At 48.9% G+C, this 23,887-nt stretch overlaps 1 protein-coding gene across 1 annotated transcript in view; it reads left to right on the top strand.

Moving 5' to 3' along the window:
* The window catches only part of LOC142475361 (uncharacterized), a 50,979-nt gene extending 27,428 nt beyond the window's left edge, over positions 1-23,551 (top strand). Inside the window, exons 2-4 of the mRNA XM_075581276.1 lie at positions 19,903-20,106; positions 20,293-20,407; positions 22,050-23,551. Of these exons, the coding sequence (XP_075437391.1) occupies positions 19,903-20,106; positions 20,293-20,407; positions 22,050-23,224 (1,494 nt within the window). The 3' untranslated portion in view covers positions 23,225-23,551. The remainder of the gene's footprint in view (positions 1-19,902; positions 20,107-20,292; positions 20,408-22,049) is intronic.
* The last annotated feature ends 336 nt before the right edge of the window (positions 23,552-23,887 follow it).

Below are 23,887 nucleotides of genomic sequence, written 5' to 3'. Positions count from 1 at the left end.
TTGGAGTGGCGAGGCAGTGTTTTCTTCAGCCACCACACTTCATCATCTAGTGGGGTGGTGACCCTGTTCTCTGAGTCCTTTCAACCAGAACTGATGCTTACCAAAGTTGTTGTTCCAGGTCGCCTGTTACATATCAGGGTCCGACACGAGGACTACACGTTTAATTTCCTGAACGTGTATGCTCCTGCCACCGGACCCCTGAGAAGGCAGTTCTTCGTCAGAATGTCTGAATACCTGGAGACAGTCGACGCGAACGAATACGTGGTGCTCGGGGGTGATTTTAACTGTACCCTCGAGGCTCGGAAAGACCGGAATGGTCCGGAGCCACCCCCGTGTTCTGCGTCGGCCTTGCGGGAGGTCATCACCCGCTACTCCTTGGTAGACGTCTGGCGAGAACAACATCCTGAGGCATCCACTGAGTTCACACATGTTAGGGTGTTTAGGGGTGAACGGATGTCCTGGTCCCGGATAGACAGGCTGTATATTTCCAGCCACAGCCTGTCGCGAGCCCAGTCCAGTGCCATTAGGCTGGCGCCGTTTTCGGACCACAATTGTGCGTCCGTGACGGTGACGCTGCTACCTGCAGCACCTTCAGCCGCTTATTGGCACTTCAACAATACTTTGTTGGAGGACAAGGGGTTTGAGATGTCGGTCCGAGACTTTTGGATGGCCTGGAGAGGTTGCAGGTCAGACTTTGCCACGTTAGAGCAGTGGTGGGACGTGGGCAAGGTTCATCTGCGCCTCGTGTGTCAGGAGTACACCAGAGGTGCCAGCGGGCAGCGCGATGCCGAGATCAAGGCCCTCAGGGAGGAGGTGCTCGATCTCGAGAAGCAGCTGTCTGTGGAAGGAGACCAATACCTGCAGAGTATGTACGTGGAGAGGAAGTACGCTCTCAGGGACTTGGAAGATCGGAGAGCTCGGGGGGCGTATGTGCGATCCCGCATCCACTTCCTTCGGGAGATGGATCGCGAGTCGCGCCTCTTCTACGCGCTGGAGAAAAAGAGGGGAAACCGTAAACATATCACCTGCTTGTTGGCAGAGGACGGTACTCCTCTGACTGACCCGGAGAGCATCCGGGACAGAACCCGGAGATTCTATGTAGATCTTTTCTCTCCGGAGTCAATCCAGCCAGATAAATGCAGGGTCTTATGGGAGGGGCTTCCCACGGTTGGTGAGGATGGAAGGGAGCGGCTTGAGTTACCTTTGACCCTGGCCGAGCTCTCTGAAGCTCTCAATCTCATGTCCCGCGGAAAAACGCCGGGTCTAGACGGACTGACTGTGGAGTTCTTCCGGTTTTTCTGGGAGATGCTGGGACCTGATTTCACCGAGGTCCTAGCCGAAGCCCTGGAGACCGGTGAGATGCCCCTTTCGTGTCGGCGGGCAATACTGTCTCTGCTGCCGAAGAAGGGGGATTTCCGCCAGATTTCCAACTGGCGACCGGTATCACTGCTCAGCACGGACTATAAGATCGTAGCCAAAGCGCTTTCGCTGAGGCTCAAGTCCGTGCTGGCAGAGGTGATTCACCCCGACCAGTCCTATACTGTCCCGGGCCGGAGTATTCATGACAACATCTTTCTGGTCCGGGACCTGATGCACTACGCACAAAGGACTGGTCTATCACTCGCCTTCCTGTCCCTAGATCAAGAGAAGGCGTTTGACAGAGTGGATCACCGTTACCTTATGCAGACCCTGCAGGCATTTGGCTTCGGCCCACAATTTGTGGGCTTTCTCCAGATGCTGTACGCCTCTGCAGAGTGTCTGGTGAAGATCAACTGGTCCCTGACGGCACCTTTTGTGTTTGGTCGGGGAGTACGTCAAGCCCTGTCTGGGCAACTGTACGCGCTGGCCATTGAGCCCTTCCTCTGCCTACTGAGGAGGAGGCTCACCGGGCTGGTGCTGCGGGAACCCGACATGCGGGTAGTCCTGTCGGCTTATGCCGATGACGTGCTCCTCGTGGCCCAGGACCTAGATGATCTAGAGCGGGCACAAGCGTGCCAAGAAGTCTATACCGCGGCCTCTTCTACTCGGATCAACTGGTCCAAGTGCTCCGGCATTCTGGTGGGTCCCTTACAGGTGGACTCCTTGCCCCCCGCGTTTCGGAATGTCTCGTGGGAGAGCGATGCTCTCAAGTATCTGGGAGTCTACCTGTCTGCTGCGGAGGTCCCGGCCCCGGAAAACTTCAGTGATCTTGAAGAACGGGTCGTTGCTTGTCTGGGGTCATGGGTGTATCTGTCGAGAATGCTTTCCCTCAGGGGATGAACCCTGGTGATTAATCAGCTGGTGGCCAGTCAGCTTTGGCACCGGCTAATAGCCATGGGTCCGACCCCCGAATTTATCAACAAGATCCAGAGGAAGTTGATGGATTTTCTCTGGATAGGGAAGCATTGGGTCTCTGCGGGAGTTGCGTGTCTCCCTTTGGAGGAGGGTGGACAGGGAGTGGTGTGTGTCCGCTCCCAGTTACACACTTTCCGCCTCCAATACCTGCAGAGATACCTATTCGCAGATCCGTCTCCGCAGTGGTGCCAGCTGGCAACCAGTTTCTTTCGCCAGCTGCGCAATATGAGGTATGACCGGCAACTGTTTATCATCAGGCCCGAGGGTTTAGGTAGAGACCTCTCGGTGCTGCCGGCATACTATCGGGACTTACTTAAGGCCTGGAAACTGGTCTCTGCGACCAGGAAGGAGCAGGCGGTGGTGGTTGATTTCCTCGCCGAGCCCCTGCTGTATAATCCGGCAGTGGGGGCTCGGATGTTGGATTCACCCTCTATTTGCCGCCGGCTAATCCTGGCACAGGTGACCAGAGTCGGGGATCTCCTGGACTATGGGCGGCGATACTGGGTAAGAGCAGAGGTGCTCGCGCCCCGTATGGGTCTGCGTACTGCCCGCGTCCCTCGTCGCTTGATCCAGGAGATTATGGATGCCATCCACCCCGACTCACGCACCTTCATTGAGGGGGTATTGCAGACCGGAGAGCCTTGTCAGCCTATCAACTTCAGCTCTCCGGATCTTTGCGTGGAACCGAAGCCACGACAACCCCCTCGGGCTCTTCTCTCCCCCAACCTCAGCAAGTTGGGGGATATGTCCCCGGCGTGTTTCCGCGGCATGCCGAGGAAAGTCCTGTATTCTCTTGTGCTCCATATAGTGCATTACCTCGCCCTTGTCACCCGCCCAGACACCATCTGGAGGTGGGTATTCCCTGCGAACGAGGGCGAGAGACCCCGGTGGAGGGAACTCTATTCATCTTTGGTTCCCGGTCCCGCCGGGGATTTGGGTTGGAGGGTCCTCCACGGTGCACTGAGCACAGGAGAGTATTTGGCACACTTCACGGTCTCCCCCGCCGCCTGTCCCTTCTGTGGCGAGCGGGAGTCCGTATATCACATTTATTCAAGTTGCGCTAGACTGCAGCCCCTCATGTCTTTCTTGAGGAGCCTTCTCCTGCAGTTCTTGCTGAGTTTTTCCCCTCATCTTTTTATTTTTGGGTGCCCAGTGTCCCGGAACGATAAGCCTAGGGATCTGCTGGTCAACCTGCTCCTGGCATTGGCTAAGGTAGCCATTTGTAAAACCAGGAAGCAGTGTTTGGAGGGGAGGGTCCCAACAAACATCGTGGCCATGTTCCGGGCACTGGTGCACTCCCGTATTCGGGCAGAGTACTCGTACGCCGAGTCCACTGGGACAGTTTCAGAGTTTGCCTCCCAGTGGGCATTAGGCGGGGTGCTTTGCTCGGTATCCCCCATCAAGGGTTCTTCAGAATTAACCCTTCTGTTTTAAGTGCACTTTAACAGTGCACTTGTTGGATTCATTTACATTTTTGTTTGACTGGTTTTTTTTCTTTGTTCTACTTGGTAACAAGTAGAATTGTTGTTTAACTGAATTGGCCGGCTTCGCCGGCCAATCAGTTTCAAACCAGATCAAAATAGGTCCACTCAGGGGAACTTGCTTGCTTGCAGTTTGGCTGTGACAACTCTAATACAGAGTGCTTTTCCTGGCTGGATCCTGCTTCTCCTTCCATTCAGAAGCGTATGTGCAGAGCTCCCAGGCATTTGGTAAGGAATCAGCTTTATTCTTTCTTTATTTGTTATATTTTGTTGTGGATCTGTGGGGGAGTATACTGTGAGTATACTGGGAGTTTTATAGAGGGTTTTGGGTGCATTTTCAGGATTAAAAAAACGTTTTTGGTTTTCACCCAGGGGCTGCAGTGTTTTAACCCAGCATAGCTGCAGTTTAGCTGGCTGGAAAATTGCAGTCTCACCCCCTCTCTCCTCCCTCACTACTGGAGGTTTTTACTGGTTGTTTAAACTTCCAATTTCACTCTTTTGTTTTTCTTAAGCCTGATTCCTTTCTCACTTGCAATTGAGAGCTCTGTGTCTTTTCTATAAAGACTTGTAAAATTGTGGTGATTGCTTATTACAACAGAGAGAGAGTAACTAATAAGGGGAAAAAGATTTAAAACTGCAGCAGGTTTTTAAAATCTGCTGTTTTTTCCCCTTGCAGAGAGATCTCTTCTTAAAGAGAAAGTTTTCCTCTCTGTACCTCTCTCCCTAAGCAATACCCTCCCCTGACTTAGAGGCTTATTTGTTATCATGCCTGGAAAGGGGAATAGGACAAGTGCGGCAACGGGGGCGACGCCCGGATACAAAACACCAAAAACTGTGGCCCCTAGGAGCAACACTCTTAGTCACAGCCCTAGGCCTGGTCCTTCCAGTGCCCTGGCCACGCCTCCCCCAGCACCTGTTAGCAGCGTAACCCCTGCAGTCCCAGTTCCAACATGGGCGCATGTGGCAGTTGCAGGCAATGGCCCCAGCAACAACAATGCTGGGGCCACGCCCTGTCTGAGCAGGAAGCTTGGGGTGAGGTGCCCAATGTCTCCTGGCCTAAACATGGAGATATATGTGAGGGCTGTGGCTGATGTGGTGGGTCCCTCTGCTGTGGTGGCGGCCAGCAAAATGTATGGGAGGGGCATTTTCTTCCTCCGTACGCTGGCTGCCACTCACACTCTGGTGCAGAAAGGCATCAGTGTAGGGAGGAAATACATCCCTATAGAACCCATGGAGGGGTTAGGCACAAAGGTCATTCTGTCAAATGTGCCCCCCTTCATCCCAGATAGCCTCATGAAGCCATACCTGCAAGCCCTGGGAGACATTAAGTCCCCCATAATAAAATTATCTTTGGGCTGCAGAGATAGGGCGCTGAGGCATGTGCTCTCATTTAGGTGGCAGGTACAACTGCTGCTGCCGGGGAGCACTGAATCTGTGGAGGGTTCTTTTGGGGTGCGCTACGAGGGCATAACATACACCGTGTACTATGGCACGGAGGGGGTAAGGTGCTATTTGTGCAAGGAGCTGGGGCATACTCGCAGGAGTTGCCTCAAAGGGAACAGAGGACCTATCCCAACTCCTACACCCGCCCCTCCCTCTGCCAAGACACCCCGTACCACTGTGCCCGCCACAGCGTTGCCCTCAGGGGCCCAGGTCCGTCCTGGGGCCACAAGAGATGTCGATGTCCCATCTGGAACAGTGACGTCTGTACCTCTCCCCAAAGAACAGAGGGAGAAAGAAAAGCCCTTGAGAGCCCAGGTCCCCCCTGGGACCACAGAAGATGTCACTGCTCCATCTCAAACAGTGACATCTGAACCTCTCCCCCAAAAAAAGAGGGAGAAGAAAAGAGTCACCCCAGAACAGTCACCCTCTGTTGTCACTGTCCCCCCCCCAAGAACACCTTACCCCCAATGTAAGCACCGTACAGGGTGCGGGGGAGAAGGAGGAAGCTCCGGCTGGAGAGACAGTGGCACCCTATTCTGGGGAAATACCCCCCAGGAAGAAGCCTTTTAAAACCAAAAACAAAAGGGTGATTGAGGAGGTCGAGGAGGGTGAACCGTATTACGTTCACCCTCGGATGTCTCCTAAGCGGAACGAAACATCAGTTCCGCACAAGGTGGCTCCATCCGGCCCACTGGTTAGGATTAGCCAGTGTGAGCCGAAATCCATAAATATGCAGCCCCCCCCTCGAAGATCTGGAGGGAATACAAGGGGAAGAGGAGGTACCCGGCGTCCCTGGGGTGGAAGATCAAAGTGCTCAAAAACATGAGGCTTTGCCCCTAGAAATGGACGTTGGGAAGCCTTCCAACACTCCTTCCAGTTGGAGAACATCCCCCGGGGACTTGTGCTTTGGTGAACCTATCACACCGAAAGTAGCTGTCTTCGGAGACTCGGGGGTCGACCAGAATCCCCCTCCGGCTGTACCACCTTCGGGTGAAGCACCTGAGGCCGAGTCAGGTTTTATGTCACCGGAAGGAGGGGATTGGCTAGTGCTGACCCCCATGTTTGAGGATTTAGAGGATGGAGCGGGGAAGGCAGGTGTAGGAGAGGAGGCTTTAGCGAGCAATTCGGGATACACCTGGAGGGTGTCTGACGTGAGCCCTCTTCGCAGAGAGTTTTGGTCTTTGTCAGAGATGACTGCCAAGCTGGACTCTCTCCTTGGGGTGCATGCTGAGGAGTGCCCTCCCGCGGTTGGCGAGTGCCCTCCCGCGGTTGGCGAGTGCCCTCCCGCGGTTGGCGAGTGCCCTCCCGCGGTTGGCGAGTGCCCTCCCGCGGTTGGCGAGTGCCCTCCCACGGTTGGTGAGAACACCTGTGGCTTCCCATTTATCCACATGGCGATAGAGGAGATTAGGAGGGCACTGGGTGCCTCTGTGGCCCCCGAGGACACTCGGGAGACCGCTGCCTCCATCATACCGCCTCCAGATACCCCTGAAGATTCTACCCCGGGGTTGGATGTGGAGGATATAGTGGACCCCCTCGTGGAAACACCGAAGAGGGGACCCACTCTAGGGCTGAGAAAGGCTCCCACAGAGAGGGGCGGGGGTCTTGAGTTTTTCAGCCAAGAGGAGCTTGGGGAGTTGGGGCTCAGTGAGGCGTCCTCTGGCACCTCAGAGTCGGTGGGCTCCTTGAGCCCCGTTATCCCTGCCCAGGAGATAGATGAGTTCCTAGGAGATACCCTTCACAAGCAAGGAAAAAAGAAGGTGAAGTTGGCCCTCAAGAAGTGGAAGGATGCTTCGTTCATTCTCCACTCTCTTTTTGTATACACCAGGGCCAACCGCAAGGCCAGAATCTCAGGGTCTAATGAACATGTTCGTGCCCTGAAGTTCTACAAATTGATGCGAGAGCACGTAAAGGCTTCTCGGGGTATAGCACCCTGAGCGCCTGTGGGACGGAAAAACTCTTTGACTACCAATGGCTTTGAGCATCGGTACGCTTAACGTAAACGGCTGTAAGGACAGGTTGCGTAGGTTCCAGGTACTCTCCTTTTTACAGAAGGGAAAGTATTCTGTGAGTTTCCTGCAGGAAACCCATACCACTCCAGAGGCTGAAGCCAGCTGGCATTTGGAGTGGCGAGGCAGTGTTTTCTTCAGCCACCACACTTCATCATCTAGTGGGGTGGTGACCCTGTTCTCTGAGTCCTTTCAACCAGAACTGATGCTTACCAAAGTTGTTGTTCCAGGTCGCCTGTTACATATCAGGGTCCGACACGAGGACTACACGTTTAATTTCCTGAACGTGTATGCTCCTGCCACCGGACCCCTGAGAAGGCAGTTCTTCGTCAGAATGTCTGAATACCTGGAGACAGTCGACGCGAACGAATACGTGGTGCTCGGGGGTGATTTTAACTGTACCCTCGAGGCTCGGAAAGACCGGAATGGTCCGGAGCCACCCCCGTGTTCTGCGTCGGCCTTGCGGGAGGTCATCACCCGCTACTCCTTGGTAGACGTCTGGCGAGAACAACATCCTGAGGCATCCACTGAGTTCACACATGTTAGGGTGTTTAGGGGTGAACGGATGTCCTGGTCCCGGATAGACAGGCTGTATATTTCCAGCCACAGCCTGTCGCGAGCCCAGTCCAGTGCCATTAGGCTGGCGCCGTTTTCGGACCACAATTGTGCGTCCGTGACGGTGACGCTGCTACCTGCAGCACCTTCAGCCGCTTATTGGCACTTCAACAATACTTTGTTGGAGGACAAGGGGTTTGAGATGTCGGTCCGAGACTTTTGGATGGCCTGGAGAGGTTGCAGGTCAGACTTTGCCACGTTAGAGCAGTGGTGGGACGTGGGCAAGGTTCATCTGCGCCTCGTGTGTCAGGAGTACACCAGAGGTGCCAGCGGGCAGCGCGATGCCGAGATCAAGGCCCTCAGGGAGGAGGTGCTCGATCTCGAGAAGCAGCTGTCTGTGGAAGGAGACCAATACCTGCAGAGTATGTACGTGGAGAGGAAGTACGCTCTCAGGGACTTGGAAGATCGGAGAGCTCGGGGGGCGTATGTGCGATCCCGCATCCACTTCCTTCGGGAGATGGATCGCGAGTCGCGCCTCTTCTACGCGCTGGAGAAAAAGAGGGGAAACCGTAAACATATCACCTGCTTGTTGGCAGAGGACGGTACTCCTCTGACTGACCCGGAGAGCATCCGGGACAGAACCCGGAGATTCTATGTAGATCTTTTCTCTCCGGAGTCAATCCAGCCAGATAAATGCAGGGTCTTATGGGAGGGGCTTCCCACGGTTGGTGAGGATGGAAGGGAGCGGCTTGAGTTACCTTTGACCCTGGCCGAGCTCTCTGAAGCTCTCAATCTCATGTCCCGCGGAAAAACGCCGGGTCTAGACGGACTGACTGTGGAGTTCTTCCGGTTTTTCTGGGAGATGCTGGGACCTGATTTCACCGAGGTCCTAGCCGAAGCCCTGGAGACCGGTGAGATGCCCCTTTCGTGTCGGCGGGCAATACTGTCTCTGCTGCCGAAGAAGGGGGATTTCCGCCAGATTTCCAACTGGCGACCGGTATCACTGCTCAGCACGGACTATAAGATCGTAGCCAAAGCGCTTTCGCTGAGGCTCAAGTCCGTGCTGGCAGAGGTGATTCACCCCGACCAGTCCTATACTGTCCCGGGCCGGAGTATTCATGACAACATCTTTCTGGTCCGGGACCTGATGCACTACGCACAAAGGACTGGTCTATCACTCGCCTTCCTGTCCCTAGATCAAGAGAAGGCGTTTGACAGAGTGGATCACCGTTACCTTATGCAGACCCTGCAGGCATTTGGCTTCGGCCCACAATTTGTGGGCTTTCTCCAGATGCTGTACGCCTCTGCAGAGTGTCTGGTGAAGATCAACTGGTCCCTGACGGCACCTTTTGTGTTTGGTCGGGGAGTACGTCAAGCCCTGTCTGGGCAACTGTACGCGCTGGCCATTGAGCCCTTCCTCTGCCTACTGAGGAGGAGGCTCACCGGGCTGGTGCTGCGGGAACCCGACATGCGGGTAGTCCTGTCGGCTTATGCCGATGACGTGCTCCTCGTGGCCCAGGACCTAGATGATCTAGAGCGGGCACAAGCGTGCCAAGAAGTCTATACCGCGGCCTCTTCTACTCGGATCAACTGGTCCAAGTGCTCCGGCATTCTGGTGGGTCCCTTACAGGTGGACTCCTTGCCCCCCGCGTTTCGGAATGTCTCGTGGGAGAGCGATGCTCTCAAGTATCTGGGAGTCTACCTGTCTGCTGCGGAGGTCCCGGCCCCGGAAAACTTCAGTGATCTTGAAGAACGGGTCGTTGCTTGTCTGGGGTCATGGGTGTATCTGTCGAGAATGCTTTCCCTCAGGGGATGAACCCTGGTGATTAATCAGCTGGTGGCCAGTCAGCTTTGGCACCGGCTAATAGCCATGGGTCCGACCCCCGAATTTATCAACAAGATCCAGAGGAAGTTGATGGATTTTCTCTGGATAGGGAAGCATTGGGTCTCTGCGGGAGTTGCGTGTCTCCCTTTGGAGGAGGGTGGACAGGGAGTGGTGTGTGTCCGCTCCCAGTTACACACTTTCCGCCTCCAATACCTGCAGAGATACCTATTCGCAGATCCGTCTCCGCAGTGGTGCCAGCTGGCAACCAGTTTCTTTCGCCAGCTGCGCAATATGAGGTATGACCGGCAACTGTTTATCATCAGGCCCGAGGGTTTAGGTAGAGACCTCTCGGTGCTGCCGGCATACTATCGGGACTTACTTAAGGCCTGGAAACTGGTCTCTGCGACCAGGAAGGAGCAGGCGGTGGTGGTTGATTTCCTCGCCGAGCCCCTGCTGTATAATCCGGCAGTGGGGGCTCGGATGTTGGATTCACCCTCTATTTGCCGCCGGCTAATCCTGGCACAGGTGACCAGAGTCGGGGATCTCCTGGACTATGGGCGGCGATACTGGGTAAGAGCAGAGGTGCTCGCGCCCCGTATGGGTCTGCGTACTGCCCGCGTCCCTCGTCGCTTGATCCAGGAGATTATGGATGCCATCCACCCCGACTCACGCACCTTCATTGAGGGGGTATTGCAGACCGGAGAGCCTTGTCAGCCTATCAACTTCAGCTCTCCGGATCTTTGCGTGGAACCGAAGCCACGACAACCCCCTCGGGCTCTTCTCTCCCCCAACCTCAGCAAGTTGGGGGATATGTCCCCGGCGTGTTTCCGCGGCATGCCGAGGAAAGTCCTGTATTCTCTTGTGCTCCATATAGTGCATTACCTCGCCCTTGTCACCCGCCCAGACACCATCTGGAGGTGGGTATTCCCTGCGAACGAGGGCGAGAGACCCCGGTGGAGGGAACTCTATTCATCTTTGGTTCCCGGTCCCGCCGGGGATTTGGGTTGGAGGGTCCTCCACGGTGCACTGAGCACAGGAGAGTATTTGGCACACTTCACGGTCTCCCCCGCCGCCTGTCCCTTCTGTGGCGAGCGGGAGTCCGTATATCACATTTATTCAAGTTGCGCTAGACTGCAGCCCCTCATGTCTTTCTTGAGGAGCCTTCTCCTGCAGTTCTTGCTGAGTTTTTCCCCTCATCTTTTTATTTTTGGGTGCCCAGTGTCCCGGAACGATAAGCCTAGGGATCTGCTGGTCAACCTGCTCCTGGCATTGGCTAAGGTAGCCATTTGTAAAACCAGGAAGCAGTGTTTGGAGGGGAGGGTCCCAACAAACATCGTGGCCATGTTCCGGGCACTGGTGCACTCCCGTATTCGGGCAGAGTACTCGTACGCCGAGTCCACTGGGACAGTTTCAGAGTTTGCCTCCCAGTGGGCATTAGGCGGGGTGCTTTGCTCGGTATCCCCCATCAAGGGTTCTTCAGAATTAACCCTTCTGTTTTAAGTGCACTTTAACAGTGCACTTGTTGGATTCATTTACATTTTTGTTTGACTGGTTTTTCTTTGTTCTACTTGGTAACAAGTAGAATTGTTGTTTAACTGAATTGGCCGGCTTCGCCGGCCAATCAGTTTCAAACCAGATCAAAATAGGTCCACTCAGGGGAACTTGCTTGCTTGCAGTTTGGCTGTGACAACTCTAATACAGAGTGCTTTTCCTGGCTGGATCCTGCTTCTCCTTCCATTCAGAAGCGTATGTGCAGAGCTCCCAGGCATTTGGTAAGGAATCGGCTTTATTCTTTCTTTATTTGTTATATTTTGTTGTGGATCTGTGGGGGAGTATACTGTGAGTATACTGGGAGTTTTATAGAGGGTTTTGGGTGCATTTTCAGGATTAAAAAACCATTTTTGGTTTTCACCCAGGGGCTGCAGTGTTTTAACCCAGCATAGCTGCAGTTTAGCTGGCTGGAAAACTGCAGTCTCACCCCCTCTCTCCTCCCTCACTACTGGAGGTTTTTACTGGTTGTTTAAACTTCCAATTTCACTCTTTTGTTTTTCTTAAGCCTGATTCCTTTCTCACTTGCAATTGAGAGCTCTGTGTCTTTTCTATAAAGACTTGTAAAATTTTGGTGATTGCTTATTACAACAGAGAGAGAGTAACTAATAAGGGGAAAAAGATTTAAAACTGCAGCAGGTTTTTAAAAGCTGCTGTTTTTTCCCCTTGCAGAGAGATCTCTTCTTAAAGAGAAAGTTTTCCTCTCTGTACCTCTCTCCCTAAGCAATACCCTCCCCTGACTTAGAGGCTTATTTGTTATCATGCCTGGAAAGGGGAATAGGACAAGTGCGGCAACGGGGGCGACGCCCGGATACAAAACACCAAAAACTGTGGCCCCTAGGAGCAACACTCTTAGTCACAGCCCTAGGCCTGGTCCTTCCAGTGCCCTGGCCACGCCTCCCCCAGCACCTGTTAGCAGCGTAACCCCTGCAGTCCCAGTTCCAACATGGGCGCATGTGGCAGTTGCAGGCAATGGCCCCAGCAACAACAATGCTGGGGCCACGCCCTGTCTGAGCAGGAAGCTTGGGGTGAGGTGCCCAATGTCTCCTGGCCTAAACATGGAGATATATGTGAGGGCTGTGGCTGATGTGGTGGTCCCTCTGCTGTGGTGGCGGCCAGCAAAATGTATGGGAGGGGCATTTTCTTCCTCCGTACGCTGGCTGCCACTCACACCCTGGTACAGAAAGGCATCAGTGTAGGGGGGAAATACATCCCTATAGAACCCATGGAGGGGTTAGGCAAAAAGGTCATTCTGTCAAATGTGCCCCCCTTCATCCCAGATAGCCTCATGAAGCAATACCTGCAAGCCCTGGGAGACATTAAGTCCCCCATAATAAAATTATCTTTGGGCTGCAGAGATAGGGCGCTGAGGCATGTGCTCTCATTTAGGCGGCAGGTACAACTGCTGCTGCCGGGGAGCACTGAATCTGTGGAGGGTTCTTTTGGGGTGCGCTACGAGGGCATAACATACACCGTGTACTATGGCACGGAGGGGGTAAGGTGCTATTTGTGCAAGGAGCTGGGGCATACTCGCAGGAGTTGCCTCAAAGGGAACAGAGGACCTATCCCAACTCCTACACCCGCCACTCCCTCTGCCAAGACACCCCGTACCGCTGTGCCCACCACAGCGGGGCCCTCAGGGGCCCAGGTCCGTCCTGCGACCACAAGAGATGTCGCTGTCCCATCTGGAACAGTGACGTCTGTACCTCTCCCTAAAGAACAGAGGGAGAAGGAAAAGCCCTTGAGAGCCCAGGTCCCCCCTGGGACCACAGAAGATGTCACTGCTCCATCTCAAACAGTGACATCTGAACCTCTCCCCCAAAAAAAGAGGGAGAAGAAAAGAGTCACCCCTGAACAGTCACCCTCTGTTGTCACTGACCCCCCCCAAGAACACCTTACCCCCAATGTAAGCAGCGTACAGGGTGCAGGGGAGAAGGAGGAAGCTCCGGCTGGAGAGACAGTGGCACCCTATTCTGGGGAAATGCCCCCCAGGAAGAAGCCTTTTAAAACCAAAAACAAAAGGGTGATTGAGGAGGTCGAGGAGGGTGAACCGTATTACGTTCACCCTCGGATGTCTCCTAAGCGGAGAACTGCCTACTGAGGAGGAGGCTAACCGGGCTGGTGCTGCGGGAACCCGACATGCGGGTAGTCCTGTCGGCATATGCTGATGACGTGCTCCTCGTGGCCCAGGACCTAGATGATCTAGAGCGGGCACAAGCATGCCAAGAGGTCTATACCGCGGCCTCTTCTGCTCGGATCAACTGGTCCAAGTGCTCCGGCATTCTGGTGGGTCCCTTACAGGTGGACTCCTTGCCCCCCGCGTTTCGGAATGTCTCGTGGGAGAGCGATACTCTCAAGTATCTGGGAGTCTACCTGTCTGCTGCGGAGGTCCCGGCCCCGGAAACCTTCAGTGATCTTGAAGAACGGGTCGTTGCTCGTCTGGGGTCATGGGTGTATCTGTCGAGAATGCTTTCCCTCAGGGGAAGAACCCTGGTGATTAATCAGCTGGTGGCCAGTCAGCTTTGGCACCGACTGATAGCCATGGGTCCGACCCCCGAATTTATCAACAAGATCCAGAGGAAGTTGATGGATTTTCTCTGGATAGGGAAGCATTGGGTCTCTGCGGGAGTTGCGTGTCTCCCTTTGGAGGAGGGTGGACAGGGAGTCGTGTGTGTCCGCTCCCAGTTACACACTTTCCGCCTCCAATACCTGCAGAGATACCTATTCGCAGATCCGTCTCCGCAGTGGTGCCAGCTGGCAACCAGTTTCTTTCGCCAGCTGCACAATATGAGGTATGACCGGCAACTGTTTATCATCAGGCCCGAGGGTTTAGGTAGAGACCTCTCGATGCTGCCGGCATACTATCGGGACTTACTTAAGGCCTGGAAACTGGTCTCCGCGACCAGGAAGGGACAGGCGGTGGGGGTTGATTTCCTCACCGAGCCCCTGCTGTATAATCCGGCAGTGGGGGCTCGGATGTTGGATTCACCCTCTATTTGCCGCCGGCTAATCCTGGCACAGGTGACCAGAGTCGGGGATCTCCTGGACTATGGGCGGCCATACTGGGTAAGAGCAGAGGTGCTCGCGCCCCGTATGGGTCTGCGTACTGCCCGCGTCCCTCGTCGCTTGATCCAGGAGATTACGGATGCCATCCACCCCGACTCACGCACCTTCATTGAGGGGGTATTGCAGACCGGAGAGCCTTGTCAACCTATCAACTTCAGCTCTCCGGATCTTTGCGTGGAACCGAAGCCACGGCAACCCCCTCGGGCTCTTCTCTCCCCCAACCTCAGCAAGTTGGGGGATATGTCCCCGGCATGTTTTCGCGGCATGCCGAGGAAAGTCCTGTATTCTCTTGTGCTCCATATAGTGCATTACCTCACCCTTGTCACCCGCCCAGACACCATCTGGAGGCGGGTATTCCCTGCGAACGAGGGCGAGAGACCCCGGTGGAGGGAACTATATTCATCTTTGGTTCCCGGTCCCGCCGGGGATTTGGGTTGGAGGGTCCTCCACGGTGCACTGAGCACAGGAGAGTATTTGGCACACTTCACGGACTCCCCCGCCGCCTGTCCCTTCTGTGGCGAGCGGGAGTCCGTATATCACATTTATTCAAGTTGCGCTAGACTGCAGCCCCTCATGTCTTTCTTGAGGAGCCTTCTCCTGCAGTTCTGGCTGGGTTTTTCCCCTCGTCTTTTTATTTTTGGGTGCCCAGTGTCCCGGAACGATAAGCCTAGGGATCTGCTGGTCAACCTGCTCCTGGCATTGGCTAAGGTAGCCATTTGTAAAACCAGGAAGCAGTATTTGGAGGGGAGGGTCCCAACAAACATCGTGGCCATGTTCCGGGCGCTGGTGCACTCCCGTATTCGGGCAGAGTACTCGTACGCCGAGTCCACTGGGACGGTTTCAGAGTTTGCCTCTCAGTGGGCGTTAGGCGGGGTGCTTTGCTCGGTATCCCCCATCAAGGGTTCTTCAGAATTAACCCTTCTGTTTTAAGTGCACTTTAACAGTGCACTTGTTGGATTCATTTACATTTTTGTTTGACTGGTTTTACTTTGTTCTACTTGGTAACAAGTAGAATTGTTGTTTAACTGAATTGGCCGGCGAAAAACAGTTTCAAACCAGATCAAAATAGGTCCAATCAGGGGAACTTGTTGGCTTGCAGTATGTTTGTGACAACTCTAATACAGAGTGACTAACAACAGCTGAAAGGTATAGACATATTAGTGTCAAGACCTAGCAACTATATGCTCATTTACAGATGCACTCCTGGGCAGATAAAACTTAGCGTTTATTTAACATTCTTAAAATAAGTTCTCAACATGAAGTAAATAATAATAACAACATATAATGTACTAATGGCGGGAGAGAGTGGAATAATGGTAAGTATCCAACTATCAAGTTCATTAATGAACTACAATCTATTCTCAATAGAGCTCATGCATGTAATATCATAGATCAGAATGAACATGATTATTTATTACCAAAGACACCGACAGTGGCAACTTTTTATATATTGCCCAAAATTCATAAAGATCAAAAAAGACCACCAGGTAGACCTATTGTCTCGGGCAATAATAATCTAACTGAACACTGCAGTGTCTATTTGGATAAAATCATGCGTCCATTTGTTACCTCCCTTCCATCTCACATTAAGGACACTAAAGACACCTTATTGCGATTAGATGGCATAAATTGTGATGAGGCAACCCTATTTGCCACATTGGATGTAGAATCGCTCTACTCCAGCATAATACACTCCAATGGTATTAAGGCTTGCAATCATTTTCTCTCTACAAGGGGAGCAGGATATATTGAACATACCAAGTTCATGATTGAGCTTTTGCAATTTGTGTTACAGCATAATTTCTTTCTTTTTGATGGCACCTTGTTGTTAGTTACTGTTACTTATAGCTCATAGCTGCACCCACCGCCACACTAGGCGTTAAGGCACCCCCATATTCAACCTTTAATTCAATCAAAATAGTGAGCATTATATTCTCTTTTGTGGTATCTAATACAGAGTGCTTTTCCTGGTAATGTACAGGTTATTAAAAGCTTCAATCAGACTTAGAACTTTGCAACTAATATTGACAGATTTACTATAAATCATTCTTCCTGTTACTACACAGGTTATTAAGAATTTATATTAGCGTTAGAGACCCCTGAATTGTGGTCTGCCGTGCAGTTGGCTCAGGGGCTTACAACAATTTTGGCCAAAAATGTTAAACTAAAAGACCATTTTACTTGATATTTATACATATATATTTACTGCTGCGGCCGAGTTTATTCGAGCATTTGCCCGGTCTCGGCCGCAGCAGTAACCAGGCGCGCACCGGGATGTGCCTGGCGCGCGCCGAAGCCGCGGAGGAGCGCCCTCCGATCGGGGCTTTCTCCTCTCGCTCGCCGGGTCCGCCGGGTCCCCCGGAACCCCCTGCCGCCGTCCCCCACATCCCGGGACACCAGGGCTCCCTCGGGGAGCCCTGGACGCGCGTGCAGGGGGCGCAGGCTCCCGATGACGCGTGACCGCGCGTCGGCGACGCGCGGCACGCTGAGGGAGTGGGGCTAGCAAGCCGGGACATGTCCCGGCTTGCGGTACTAGCCCTACTCAAATTAAACGTGTCGCCAGTGTAGGCACTGTACCGTGTATGAGTTTCACTGGATGTGCTAAAAACTGAGCTCTGTCTGTGTTTTATGTTCTGTCTCTGATTTTAAATGGGCATATTAAGTGCCAATGGCCACATAAGAATATGATTGGGCAGCAGGAGAGCACAGAGTCAGATACGGTAAGAGAAGGATGTACTTTGGCACTGGATGTACTCAGTGATTGGATGTACTTGGGTCCAGGAAGAGACATGTTTGTTCAGTGGGAAAGCCAGGGGCCACTTCATATATTATACATATATTATAAAATGCAGATATTGTGCCTGTGTTACATTATTTTGTACTTTACCACCAGTCTTCCTTAATTCCTATCTACCGACAATCCCAATGCCACTTCAGCCTCCCAATTTCTTTCCATAACCTTCTCCTTTGGACTCTCCCAGTGGGTTACCTCTCCTAGTCACTGCAATTGTTACTCCCTTGATATGATTTTCTTCTGCTCATCTCAAACTCCTCTAACACTCCCTTCCCACTCTGCTCACCACCTATCCTTTAGCCTTACTGTCCCCCCTGCACCCTCCACAATACCTAATTCCACATGCACATACAGAAACTTTCATGCCCTACACGCCCTCCAATGTTCCATATTTTTACAACCTCACCTGTCTTGCATTTCTACCATTTTCTGTCTTGACATTCATCAGCCTTAAACAGGATAACTTCTACCACCACATGCTTTATCTGCTAACTTGAAAAGTGCTGACTGCTACAAGAGGAAATCACACTCCAACGCTGATTTCCTCCACTATTAATCCATACTCTCCTTCTGTAATATTGCCCTTTCACTTGCCAAGGGAACCTACTTTTCTTTTCTCATACAAACTCTGTCCTCTATCCTTGAACACATATTTGTAACTTTTATGTCCCTTCTCTGCCCACCTACATCTGCACCCCTTCTACCCTCATGGCCCAAGACCTTGCCACCTACCAGTGTAGCATCTTGTATCTATCAGCTGCCCTAGAGAATGTGCTGGTGCTCTGTGTGCAATGCCTTGACAGTCAATGGCACACCACATAGCTGTACAAAAAAATATATCAATGGCGCTCTGCACTAGTATTGTGTAAATATATAATAATAAAAATATACAACCAGTGGCGTGGATGTTTCTCCTAGGAATGGATGTTCCACATGAGATGGGTAAACATGTACTGTAAGGAAAAAAATCACAACATAGTGTAATACTGTTAAACATACATACAAACATGTAACATGAGACGGACGCTGAGAACAACAGGTGACCAATTACAAACACATTTAATAAAGTATCTCATTAAAAATACATAAAATACATAAAATAGAAACTGATAGGACACTCCAACTCAGGTGGGGGTACCTGCTTACCGAAAGTAAGAAGGTATCAGGCAGTGGATAGGTAAGAGTATCCCCTCTATGGATGGCTGCTGCTGCAACAAACTGCTGGGCTCACACGTGTATCCTCCTCCGTGGATGGTGCTTGCTCCCTCTGTTTGTGGCATCCACCTCTGTTCGCCGTGGACACGGATGATTCGCGTGTCTGCTGGAGGTAGTATTCCTTCCTGCTCGGCTACTCAAAGCGCGCCAAACGGAGCTGGTACAAATGCGGATGGATATATGTCCGGATTCGTCAGCCTGCGGGCATCAACTAGCAAGTTCCAAGGGGGACAGGCTTCACCACCGAGTGTGGGGGTCCTCTCAGAAACACCCTACGCGTTTCGAAAGTCTTGCTTTCTTCCTCAGGGGTAAACGTGGTATAAAAAAGTAGTCCCTGTATGTCCCGATATATATAGTCCCGTGTTAAAGGTGCAGTGCACCAAAACAAACTTGATCATGCGCAGATGTGTGCGCTGGGACTCTCAGCGTCTCGAACATAAACATGAACACAAAAACAAACAGAAAACATAAGATAACAGAATACATACTTTCAATAAATAATACAAAATATATGTACACTACCTAGAAACATAAGTGTAATAATAGTTACAACAAATAAAGAAAATGGAACAAAAAAATATATAAAGCCTAATTCTAGGAACATCATTGATAATGATAAACAACAATGTGTACCCTATATGAGAAGTATGTTGAGCAGATAGCAAAATAACCTCAACAGTAGACCATATAAAAATGGTGAAAAGTAATATGTGCCCATGTAGTGGGTGGATGGATGTGAATATGCTGTGTAGGTATGGGAGTGAATAGGATGTGTATAGATATGATGTGTGTAAAATAATAATTAATATATAAATATATAAATAGTGATGTGTGTGAAGTGTAAGTGAAGAATATATCATATAATATATAAGAAACAATAGTGCAATAGTGAATATATAAATAAATGAATTTATGAGAGTGCATGCAAATATGTATGATGTGATGATAGGAATATATATAGCTATTTACAATATTAATTGTTACGTAAAGCTATTTATATAACCTATTACAAAAATAACTTTTACGTGATTTTTTGATGAAATAGTGAAGCTCTCCAGTGATAATTACAAAGAATTAAATTTTAATATAAATGTAAATTAATAAAGTCAAACAAGTGTTCTGTTGTTTAATACTAGGGACCTGTATATTGGAGATTAGATAATCTGTTTGTGGAGAAAGATGCTTCATCTATCCAGAAGGAAAGGTTTCATAGCTGGCTGTAATTGCCCATCGTGATTAATACAGCGGGGTTCCTCTAACAGGCAATCGCACTACTTTCATTTTTTTTTAATAATACAGTATTGAAGCAGGCATTGCCGCATGCATTTCAGCATCGGGGACCCCCTGCTTCCCCATTGGGGTCAGTTCCTTGCCATAGAGTCTACCTTCACCTGTGCCTTACACGAGGTCCTTCAAGGCTCTGTCCTTGGCCCTCTACACTTCATACTCTATACCTCTTCTCTTGGTAAACTAATACAATCTTTTGGCTTTTGAATAGATTACTTTAGTATAGAGCTGTTAATAAGAGATTTGTCTCTTTCCTAAGAACAACAAATCTGCAGGAACATGAGACATATGAACTTTTGACACTTGCTCTGCACACTGATATCTATTATTGTTTATCTCAATATGTAGGAGTATATCGTTGTGAAGAAGCATGGTGAGCATGTCACAGACTGTAGCAATCCCTGCATGCCAGAACAATTCTGCAGGACCCAGAGACCAATCATGGAGCATCCAACTAACTCACTGATACATGAGAGAAACAGTGACAAGAAGCTGACGACTGAGAAGATCCTGGAACACACTAACATGATAATTCACCTGCTAACTGGAGAGGTGATACTCTACTAGATAGTGTTAGTTTTTATCATCTTTATTTCAGCCTTTCCTTGACCAAACTTTGTTCTATCAATTTGTATTCTCCTCCCTGTCTTTCTCACATTACTGTCAATAAATAAAAAAAACTCCTAAAGGACCAATTGTAATGTATGGATATTAAGTGGGGAATTCTCTGTGTTTCAGGTACCTATAAAGTGTGATGATGTTGCTATCTATTTCTCTTTGGAGGAATGGGAGTTTTTAGGTGGACACAAGGAGCTCTACAAGGATGTCATGATGGAGAAAGACCAGGCACTGGGTAAGAGGTTTTCTCTAATTCTAGTAGAGATGTCAGACCTGTGGGGATCCAGCAAACAGGAACTCAAGTAACACATTTTCTTTGAGATTAGCCATTTAAAAAAATAATAAATTAATGTGAAGTTTCTATCAGGGAAAAGAAACAAGTTACAAAGCACAACAAGCAGATTTTCACCTCTGACACTAGTGAGTTTACATATGGAACCGCAGGGGTGGCTATTTTAGAGAATTCCACAAAGTTTCTGGACTTCTCTAATTTGTCCCTCAATCTCACCAGAGTACTCTTGGAGTTTTCTTCATATCAGAAACAGGTACATTGCCATTAAGTGACATGTAGGGAAATAAGATTAAAAAAAAAAAAAAAGTAGGGAGTGATATAAGAGACAGGGGGTGCCCAATGCTACATCCCATTAACAAAACATATATGGTGAAAAGTATAAAGTAAAATACTTCAATAATAATATTAAATACTTAGTTATTTAGTTAACCCTTTGGCCAAAGCGTCATAAGCCTGCATACCAACGCCAAGGTATAACCAAATTAATGCAGGTCCTACACTACACTGTGAACCCTTCCTTTTACCTCTGTAAGAGAGGAAGAACCATTATAGGTCTTGTTCCTGCAGCAAATGAAAAGACCTCCCAAGTTAAAAAGGTGAAGGAGGAGGAGTGAGCTCTGGGGGGAGGTGCCACCAGCCTCCAATTGACTGCTACCAGTCTGACATTGATTAACACACATTCCCAGCTAGCTCAAACTCCCACACCCACCACATCATGAATATATATTTATGTCAACAAGAGAGCTACTGAGCGTGGCAATTGTATATAACAAGAGACAGGGGTGCCCAATTCTACATCCCAGGGAGTGATATACCCGTAATTATCTATTTATATCATAATGCAAAAACAAAACTCCAGTGAAACTTGATCAAATTAAGTCTCATAAGGGGGAAAATTATTTCCTTCCTAATTCCAGTAATGGCAATCAGAATTCTGAATCCACATCCTTCCTATGTTAACTTATTTGGTATACTCCTGTATACCTTTCCTTTCTAGAAAAATGTCTAACCTTTTCTTAAAGATATCTATTGTGTCAGTTATCAGTCTCCAGAGGTAATAAATTCCACATTTTAACTGTCCTTTCAAAACAATATAAATAGTATTTTATATACTTTAACAATAGGTTTCTTAAAAGTCTAACTCTAGATATATTCTAGATATATTTCTAACACACAAATACATTGTAAGGTGTTTCTGTGGCATTATACATTCTTTTTTTTTCCCACAAAAAGGAGCCAGGACTGCCATTCCATCAGGTCTCTGCTCTGGTCCCTGGTCTTTGATGTGAACTCCAGTGTTTTAGTGTTTTTCTGAGGGCCAAATAAGCAGTACATTTGTGACATATGTTTGCAGCTCAGCTAACATAAAGGAGTAAAAATATTCAGATAGCAGAACCTGTTTAAAAAATATCTGTACAAAAGGTAAGCTAACTTTTGATGTGCTTTATCTTTTGCCACAGTCCTTATATACCAATTGCAATTAGGGACATGTATGTTATACTAATTTAAACGTTCAACCGCAAATATTACATTATGTTAGGCTATTAATTAACGTATTTTCTCACAGTGCATTTGTTATCAACAGTTGGATCCATGAGCAGAAATACACCTGCAGGATGTCACATTCCGCTGTGCTCACCAGAGAGTGTAAATGAAGATAACATCATTATTATAAGTGATCAGAGATTAAATCGCTTCAGGCAAAATAAACCAAGCAAGAGACAGAGAAAATCTGTAAAAATGTTGGCTAAGGAATCAAACTCGCATGAAGAAGGAAATCTCATAGAAATCTCCCACATATATACCATTGGAAAACATACTGGGATAGAATATGCATCTACTCATATTAAGGAATGTGACAAAGGAAAAACTAGTACACAGAAAATTCACAAGAACTTATCTGCAATAAAATATAAGTGCAGTGAATGTGGTAAAAACTTTAATACTAAATCAGCTTATAAAATTCACCAAAGGACACACACTATAGATAGTCTGTATAACTGCTTTGAATGTCAAAAATGCTTTGCATGTAACTCGGATCTTGTCAAACATCAGACAATTCATGAGGGAGATAAGTTATTTTCTTGCTCTGAATGTGGGAAACACTTCTCTTGTAAATCTGCTCTCTTTAGACATCATACAATTCACACAGGAGAGAAGCCATTTGTTTGCTCTACATGTGGGAAATGTTTTTCCCTGAACTCAAATCTTGCTATGCATCAAAAAACGCACACAGGAGAGAAACCGTTTGTTTGCGCTGAATGTGGGAAATGTTTTTCCCGGAACTCAAATCTTGTTATGCATCAAAAAACACACACTGGAGTTAAACCGTTTGTTTGCTCTGAATGTGGAAAATGTTTTTCCCGAAACGCAAATCTTGTTACACATCAGAAAGTTCACACAGAAGAGAAGCCATTTGTTTGCTCTGAATGTGGAAAATGTTTTTCCCAGAACTCCTCTTTTATTAAACATCAGAGAATTCACACAGGAGATAAACCATTTGTTTGCTTTGAATGTGGGAAATGTTTTAACCAGAGCTCGTATCTTTTTACACATCAAAGAGCTCACACAGGACAGAAACCATTTGATTGTTCTGAATGTGGGCAATGTTTTAACAGAAAATCAAACCTTGTTAAACATCAAATAATTCACACAAGAGAGAGACCATTTCTTTGTTCTGAATGTGGACAATGTTTTAACAGGAAATCAACTCTTGTTAGACATCAGATAATTCACAATGGAGGGATGCCATTTGCTTGATTGAAATGTGGGAAATTCTTTATCCAGAGTTAAGAGCTTGTTGAACATCAGAAACACCACACTGAAATATATACAAAATGTAAAAGGCCACCGTGTGAGTTATGGATTTTGCTCTCAGAGAATTCAAGACATTAAAGTCCATAATTAGTGGTGCTATTCCATTTAACCCCTTTCCAATGCATGGGTTTTAGGCTGTGTTGCAGTGCTGGGAGGTGAATCATAGCACCACTTAGTAAATATGGGTCTACATTTCTCCAAAGGTTTGACAGCATACTCGGTTTTCACTTTAATTATCTGATCTGTTTTGTTACCTTAATAAAGAGTATAAACATTTAGAATGTGTAAAACTTAATTATTTATACTACATTCCTTGTGTAAAATGTATTCTAATTATAACATCTTGAGGATTAGGTTTTTTTTTTTTTGAGAGAGAGAGAAATGGAGAGGGGCGAGTTACATGACGGGATGGGGAGGGAGAGTGAGGCGGAATAAGAGGGAGACAGTGGGGAGTGTCTGAGGAGATAATGTGAACACATCATACTATAATGATGCCAGGTATCCATACAACAATTACAAATACTGCACCCTGTAAAATTATGTTGAGTAAACACTGAGAATGAATACACAGCACTATATAATGATTGTGATTAAATATTGATATAA

The sequence above is a fragment of the Ascaphus truei genome, unplaced genomic scaffold (assembly GCF_040206685.1).
Source record: "Ascaphus truei isolate aAscTru1 unplaced genomic scaffold, aAscTru1.hap1 HAP1_SCAFFOLD_1188, whole genome shotgun sequence".
In the NCBI taxonomy this organism is placed as follows: domain Eukaryota; kingdom Metazoa; phylum Chordata; class Amphibia; order Anura; family Ascaphidae; genus Ascaphus; species Ascaphus truei.
The sequence above is the reverse complement of the archived record's forward strand: the minus strand, read 5'-3'. Positions and strand labels throughout refer to the sequence as shown.